The 8,592-nt window shown below is 44.6% G+C and overlaps 1 protein-coding gene across 1 annotated transcript in view; it reads left to right on the top strand.

The window, feature by feature from the left end:
- Positions 1 to 216: 216 nt before the first annotated feature.
- The window catches only part of CNPPD1 (cyclin Pas1/PHO80 domain containing 1), a 59,322-nt gene continuing 50,946 nt past the window's right edge, over positions 217 to 8,592 (top strand). Inside the window, exon 1 of the mRNA XM_085650096.1 lies at positions 217 to 642. Within this exon, the coding sequence (XP_085506222.1) occupies positions 559 to 642 (84 nt within the window). The 5' untranslated portion in view covers positions 217 to 558. The remainder of the gene's footprint in view (positions 643 to 8,592) is intronic.

The following is an 8,592-nucleotide window of genomic DNA, read 5'->3' as shown; positions in this document are numbered from 1 at the left end:
CCAAAGGCGAGACCTATTGGCTTTGCCAATGCTTGTTTTTCAAGTATGTGGGCCTTTGGCTCACTACTTTACAACAGGGTGCAAAGGAAAACTAAAGTAAATTATTGCTCTTATACGATGTCCATTTACTAGAACCCAAACTTTACTCCATGGTCGTTTGTAGACCAAATCCCTCCCTCTGCTCCAATATCCGAATGTGTCCACAGAAGTGAAGGCGTCTCACACCTGCCTGACTCCCGACCGCTTGTGCCGACCCTGGAGGCAGGCCCGGCGCTTGTGATGCGGGGGTGACGGGCCCGCCCTGTGAGGGGCGAAGGGAGGCACTGACCCGCCCAGAGGAGGGCAGCCGAAGGGGAGGGACCGAGAGCCGCTGCCGCCGTCTCCCTCCCGCTCCGGAGGCACACGCAACAAACACACCCCGAAGCGCGGCCCAAGCAGGCCCTCAACGGGACTCGAGTAGAGCCAGAGTCACACGAGAAGCGCGCGGAGCCGGACTAGGAGCTACGTGAGGCCGGGGATCGAGCGCGCCCTAGAGGCCCCAGACGAGCGGGAGGGAGGATGGCCCGGCTGTGGCGCCCGGAGCCGGAGGAGGGCGAGGGGGACCGCGGCTTTCAGCTGCCGGACGGCTTCAGAGACTTCCCGGTGAGTGACCCCAAAGTGGGGAAGGGCCGCCAGGAGGTGAGGGGGAGAGCCCCTGCACGAGAACCGTCTCTAGGGGACTAGAGGTTAAGTGGTGAGGGGGACCGCCGGCCGGAACCGGAGAGGCCGGGCGGTGGAGAGCAGGGATTGGAAGCTAGTTGGGGTCTGGGAGGATAGAAGGGGTGTGAGGCGCAGCCACCCAGGGACCCCCTCTCCCCTCTTTGTGACATCTGTAGCTATTTATTCTCTATTTCAAAAGTTTTATATAGCGCTAGCTTGACCCGTAGGTATCAAAGCGCTTTACATAACATACTGTAAAGAAAAACAGATGGAAATTGCATTACATAGTAGGCAGGCAGTAAGGAAACAAAACCAGGGATAAAAAAAATACAGCATGGAAGATAAGGTGGTTAACACAGTCCGGTCACCAACTATCCTTGAGTGTCAAGAGGAGAGGAGTAAACTCTGGATATTGAAGTCTAGGCTAGTTGACGTTGGTCAGGAAAGTATTTGTTAAGGAGATGGATTTTCAGGTTGTAATATATGGAAATGTATTATTTATACTAAGCATGTTTTGTTCAGGGTTATGCGGTTATTGTGCAACCTTTAAGGAATCTTTTAAAGAAAAATGAGAAGTTTATATGGTCCAAGGATTGTCAGCAAGCTTTCGAATCAGTAAAACATTTAATCACTTCTGCCCCTAAGCCCTTTACATATGGTGCGAAATGCATAATTACTGTAGATGCTAGTGGTTTAGGGGTAGTCCTTAGCCAAATAATTGCAGGTCAAGAGTGGACTATTGCCTTTGCTTCACGTACATTGAATGTGGCAGAGAAAAACTATAGTACAATTGAACGTGAAGCACTAGCTTGTTCATGGGCTTCAGAGAAATTTGAAATGTATATTTGGGGAACCAAATTCGAATTACATACTGATCATAAACCCCTAATATACATGTTAGGCGATAGTTGTTCAAATGAAGCCTCATCAAGATTGATAAGATTGTTGGCAAGGTTACAGGAATTTAACTTTGACATAAAATACATTCCAGGAGGAAAGAATGTTCGAGCTGATTGCTTATCACGTTTACCAGTTGAAGGCGATAGTGTTGAGGACGACAGCAAAAAAAATGGGAAGATGTGGAGTATGTTTTCACAATTGGTGACATAAATGAACAGTTTAAGATTTCAGAGAAAGAATGGTTAGAAAATTGTGATAAAGATGAATGCATGGTCCAAGTGAAGACATTTCTAATTAGTGGGTGGCCAGGTGATAAGTGTATGTCCATGGACGTAAGGTGCTTTCATCAGAGTTGTCTGTAGTTGATGATATCTTGGTTAGACGAGATTTATTTGTTCCTCCTAGTAATCTGCGGTCTAAGATCATTGCCTTAGCACATGAGGGACATTTAGGAATTTCTGCTACTGCAAAGAAAATTAAACGGATCTATTAGTGGCCAGGTATTGATGGTCAAGTCAAAAGATATGTGGAATCTTGCGCTTAATGTTTGTGCTCGGACAAACATTGGAAGACCTCAACTGCTCCATTATGTCCAGTTAGTTTGCCTAACAATGCTTGGGAGAAGATTGGGTTAGATTTCTCGGGTCCCATTAATGTTGTTAGTTGCGATAAAAGATTTTTGATAGTGGCAATGGATTACTATTCGAAGTGGTTGTATTTTTCTTTTGTGAGTTGTACTGATTCTTCTTCTGTAATATCATTTTTAGGTCTCGGCTAGCGAAGGCTGCGCTTGAGCAGTCTCGCTCGCGAGATTTAATGTTTTCTAGTAGTGGGGCTTGAACCCGCCCCTCTTCTCCATTGTTTGGCTTCCTAAACGGAGGCCAGCCATTGGAGGAGAGGGGCGTCTGTCAATTTAAGCCCTGTCTTTTTCGGATTCAGGGGGGGGGGGGGTGTTTTTTAGTTTCTTTCTCTCCTCTGGAATGTAAACATTCCAGCCAATGGGAAGAGGAGAGAAAGAAAACCACGCCCCCGAATCCGAACATGACGCTGCGTTTCTCTGAGGCATTTCTGCTTGACCTCTGAGAAAGATGGTGGTGGTCATGGCATCATCCCCGTCCATCCTCAAGATGCGCTTTGAAAACAAGAGGAGCTTGTTGCCACAAATAGCAGCCGGGTTACCGCTTGCAGCATCCTGCTTTGACGGCTGTGCTTCTCTCATTTAGTACCTCTTTCCTGCGCCCTTCTTTCACGCCACCGCTCCTCTGATCCCTTTTCTCCGCAGCTCAGGGGCTGCTCTCCTTGTTCGCCTTCCCAGATTTTCCCCAGCACTGCCCTTCCCCCTCGGGCTTGCTTTCTTCTCAGCCCCCAGTGCCCATTCCTCTGCGCCAGGCCGTGTCCTGCAGCAGCCGGTGCTGGTGGCAGGCCCTAGCCTGGTTGCAGACGGTCTGTCTGTTGATGAGCATGGTGGCCTGCAATAACGTGCCGCCAGTGCCGCTGGACGACGTGTATGTGGAGCCCGATGTCTGCCCCCGCGAGGTCACAGTCCGCGACTTCGTGCGCTACCACTACCGCGGCACCTTCCCGGATGGCAGCAAGTTCGACTCCAGGTGAGATGGGGAGGCAGATGGGCTTATAAAATGACTGGTCACCCACCAGGCTGCGGATGTCACAAAAGGAATCTAGCATGTAGCCATTTCACATGCTTTCTAGTCAGCCAAAGTGTCATAGGACTCATAAGTCTAACATTAGTTAGAATCCGAAAAGCGGGCCATTACAAACACCTTGAACCTCGCAGCCACGTCACACAACCCGGGCCAAGCTCAGACTTCCGGGTACTTCTCCATATGGGGCGCGCGTAATGCACAGGTCCACCGGAAGTTACCTATGTAGAATCACTCTGAGCCGAGCTGACTTCTGCTTCTCCGTCCACTTCCTGTGCTTTGAGTAGGTGCACCACGCACGGAGTTTCCACCAGCTTAACCTTTCGACTTGTTCCGCAGTTCCCTAATCCTTTGCTGAGACACCTGTGATGCTTGTGCACACCCACCATCCCAGGGAACCAATCTGCTTCAGTTTTATTACAAAATGGAAAATGGACGTGATAAAATAATGCTCTATGTGCAACGCCAATCGGAAAGATAGTTGATGCAGGCACTGCTTAATTTTCGCCGGTGGTTGCCGGTAGATCCCACCAGCACTCTTTTCGGCACCAACACTGACTTTTCCTCATTTGATACGAACTGTGAGCAAGAGAAATAAAAACACACAAACGGGAGAGACAGGGAAAGGCGGCACATAGGAATAAAGCAGGGCTCGGTAAGAGTGAGATAAAAGGGCAGCAAGTGTCAGGCCATGGATTGAAGAGGCCTGAGGTGAATTCAAGACTACGCGGTCTTGGTGCCCATGTTACTAATAGCAGCACCAGTGGAGAACTTTGAGCTCCAGCACTCATTCTTTTACAAATTAAGCTTTAGGTGCCGGGGATTTGAGCTAGGTTTAGGCATACTTTTATAATTCAAATAGCAGCTTTGGGGTTGGGAACCCCTTCGATTTAACTTCTTTTAACTGTTATAGTTTCACGGCATAAATCAACCTAGAATTTGTTGGTGTGTTGGCGAGTCTCCTGTGTGGAACAGGATGATTTCTCCACACTCGAGGCGAGATGATGGAGCATGTGCAGTGGCGGTGGTGATTTTATTGTAGTGCACGGTTAGTTCACTGGGGGCACGCAGTAGGGTGCTTTTTATACCACCCCATGTCTTCTGTTAATCAGTGGTCTCCACTTCTGCCTACCTCGCAGCCTGACCCTTCCGGTGTGCCCTCTAGGGACCCTTCTGCACCCATCACTTCGCTCCGCCATGGCGCAGAATTGAGTACAGGGAAGTGACATTGTATAGCGTGAAGTGACGTTGTGCGGCGTAGTGGCACGGAGTTGAATAGCACCAAGAGTAGAGTGACATAAAACAAAGCTCTTCAATGCCTTGTCAGGGGTAGTGTTATATAAATAAAATTATAATGGAGTGCAGTGAAGCAGCATTGTGGTCTGTGGAGTGGCGGGGCACTGAGTAGAGTGGCATTGGACATCCACATTTAAATAAAAATTGTACTGCAAAAATTATACTTGATTCCTGAGTGAAAACTTGATATGGCCCATTTCGTCAACTGATGCAGCTAGTTTGGGACCAATTGCTCAGAGGGCACCAAAGACAGGTTGAAAACAGGGCTCTGTAATTGACTACACTAACTTGAGTGCCTCTAGAGGCCCCCCAAAAATCAGTCTTTACCCTTTCCTTCCTATCTTCACTCACCTACATGGTATGTTAAGAGACAATAGTACAGTGGAAGATCCTTCTGTTTGAAGGTGGTGGGTGGGGGAGGGGGCGGGTGAGGTAAACTTTGTTCAGCCACAACCTTACGGAAAGTCCGTATGGAACCTTGGTCACTTTAAGCTCAACAAACTCCAGAAAATATAACTTTTCTCAACAGGCATTTAACAGTCTAAAATCGTTGTTGGAATGGCCCAAAAAACACATCAGATTTCGGCCCAACCTAAGCACCCAACTTGCCTCAACCCCTAGATTATCAGAACCTTATTTTCCTCATTCATATTCTAGTGCTGTGAAGCAGTCCAAGTAAGTACGTCCGGTTTCATACACATCATTGTGCGGAACAGGGTGACGCCTTGTCATCTAGTCAGCAGAATGGGATTGACGTAAATAACAATGCCGTTTCTTTAAATGTTTTAAAAACAAAAACATAAATAACAAGCATTGGCATAGCCAATAGGTCTCGCCTTTGGGACCTTATAAGTGTTTAGCCATGCAACTCTTGCATAACTAAATACTTATAAGGTCCCAAAAGCGAGATCTATTGGCTATGCAAAGCGGCCCTGCGGCCGCGAAAGTAATCGCGGTAAAGCGCCACCTGCGCACATGCACTGTAGCTGTAGGCTGGCCTCGTAGCACTTTTTGGAGCCCTCTCAATAAGTCTCGCCAGACCAGCGCATGCGCTGGGTCAGGCGAGACCTAAAAATAATGTCATGAGCAATGCCAATAGCTCTAACTTTAACAATGCCGAGACCATTGCATTGTAAAAGCTTGTTGAAACATCTATTTTATATTGAAGGAAGAGTTAAGGAAATTGTTACTGATAATGGTTCCCATTTTGTCTCTGAGCAGGGCATCAATTTTCTTGATAAAAATGATGTGAAACACGTAAGAGTACCGTTATATAGTCTAGCTGCTAACGGTTTAGTTGAAAGAGCTAATGGGTTGATTAAAGAAGGGGTTCAAACAGCAGTTGCTAACAACCTTGATGTGAAAGATTATTTACATTTTAAGGTCTGGAATTATAATATTACTCATCAGAGTACCACTGATGTAGCTCCTTTTGTTTTGTTAAGAGGGAGAAAACCTATTAGTCCAACGTGGTTATTGGACAAAGTTGAACGTTACCACAAAATAGATTTGCAAGGTCTCGGAGAACATGTCCGGGAAAAACAAAATTGTTCTAAAAAGAATTATGATTCCACAATGCATGTGAAGGAAGGAACTTTGAATAAAGGTGATTGGGTTCTGATTAAAAAAAACAAATAGTCAGCAAGGGTCAGTCAAAATTCTCAGAACCTGTAAAAGTTGTAAGAATCAATAGGACAGAAGTTTTATTACACAATAGAGGATGGTGGAATTGCAGTTCTCTAGTTAAGGTAACTCCTAAGCAAGCTAGGATCATTTCACAGAGAGTAAATGCACATTTTGGTAATGCAAAGCTGGACTGGTTTGATTTAGATGCCCATACACATGCCGATCTTAGCGGTGGTTTGCAAACTTCATTACCTTCTGGGAACAAGGGAAGTACGCAGATTCATTTGAGTGATAAGTTAGATAGAGGTGATTTTGTTGTGCATGTTGAAAATACAGCTGCTTTTTCTTTACCATCTGATTTTATTCCAGGAGGAAGTGGAGACAATTCTATAAGGAGTAGTGCGAGAATAAGATCTGCTCCTATCCATTCTAGAGACTATGTATATTATTGATGTGATTGTGTATGTATATGTATGTATATGTGTGTGTGTGTGTGTATATATATATATATATATATATATATATATATATATATATATATATATATATATATATATTCACTGAAAAAACCATAGGTTTCACACATGTTATAGTTAGCGGAAATTTTACTGATAAAAAACCAATGAAATTGCCCCGTTATAGTTAGTGCTGGCAACTATAACTCACGCGACCGCAATCCTCTGCTGATGCTAATACTGTATTTAGACACTTATTTGCCCATGTCTTCTTCCATACATTTTTAGCTATACATATATTACAAATATTTTTTTTTATAAAGACACATATGTCATCAGCAGAAGATTGCGGTCGCGTGAGTTATAGTTGCCAGCACTAACTATAACGGGGCAATTTCATTGGTTTTTTATCAGTAAAATTTCCGCTAACTATAACATGTGTGAAACCTATGGTTTTTTCAGTGAATTTGCAAGGTTTTTTAAATGCTAATTCCTAACTATAACGTGTGTGAAACCTATGGTTTTTTCAGTGAATTTGTACGGTTTTTTAAATGCTAAGTTACTTTACGCCATTCGAGGCGTGCGCGCCCACTTAACGCAGTGCGTTCCGTGCACGGTTTTTATCAACTTTAATAAGCCCTGTACATTTGGTGGCCTTCGGCCACCAAAAGCACAGGGGGTGGGGTCAATGTGGATAGTGTTTTTTTTATTTCGATTTTATAATTTCATGTTGCCAAAATATAGTTTTTTTACTGATGTAATAAGCCCTGTACATTTGGTGGCCTACGGCCACCAAAAGCACAGGGGGTGGGGTAAGTGTGGATAGTGTTTTTTTTATTTCTATTTTTTACCGTACGCTTACGGTAAGCGTACGGTAAGCGTACTCGGCGAAATTGCCGAAAAAAAAATAAAACCGTTTTTGCTCTTGGGGGATGTTTGGGGACTCCCTCAACATGACTATGTGGGAGGGAGTTGTCAAAACAGCCCCGTAACATGTTTTTGGGCATCATGTTTGATAAATAACACTCAGTGCGAGAGACAAAATGGCGGACGCCGCTTCCTGGTTTCGGCCGATTCGAATGTTTACTAAGATCTAAGAGCCAATCAGAATCGCGCACGCCACCGTACGCGTACGGTAAGCGTACGGTAAGCGTACCGTAAGCGGGCTCAGATATATATATTGATTTAAAGGCTATTTTCTCAGAATCTACTGAACAGATTTACACCAAACCTACAAAAGGCACTTCCTTGACATAGGGACTACCTCTCTGCCAAATTTCTAGTAATTCTGTTCAGCCGTTCGGGCTGTAGCTCGTTCTAAAGGTCCTATGGAAAAATGCATGGGAAAAACGCGTTTTGGGACCCCCCTTTTATCTCAGCCCCCGCTTGACGAATCCCCCCGAGACTTTCAGGGTAGGAGCGGAGCGTAGCGCCCCACCTATTTTGAGAAATTCGCGAGGATTCATCGACAGGCGCCAAAGTTATTCAAAATAGAATGTTGCGGATTTCCTATGGAAAAGGGGTCCTAACTATAACTACCTACTGGCGACCGCCAGTAGGTAATATATATATATATATATATATATATATATATATATATATATATATATTCACTGAAAAAACCATAGGTTTCACACACGTTATAGTTAGGAATTAGCATTTAAAAAACCTTGCTAATTCAATGAAAAAACCATAGGTTTCACACATGTTATAGTTAGCTGGAAATTTTACTGATAAAAAACCAATGAAATTCCCCCGTTATAGTTACTGTAGGCAACTATAACTCACGCGACCGCAATCCTCTGCTGATGCTAATACTGTATTTAGACACTTATTTGCCCATGTCTTCTTCCATTAAATTTTAGCTATACATATATTACAAATATTTTTTTTTCATAAAGACACATATGTCATCAGCAGAGGATTGCGGTCGCGTGAGTTATAGTTGCCTACAG

This window comes from Triturus cristatus, chromosome 3_2 (assembly GCF_964204655.1).
Source record: "Triturus cristatus chromosome 3_2, aTriCri1.1, whole genome shotgun sequence".
Taxonomy (NCBI): Eukaryota; Metazoa; Chordata; class Amphibia; order Caudata; family Salamandridae; genus Triturus; species Triturus cristatus.
Note: the sequence above shows the minus strand (reverse complement) of the source record. Positions and strands in the feature narration are given on the sequence as shown.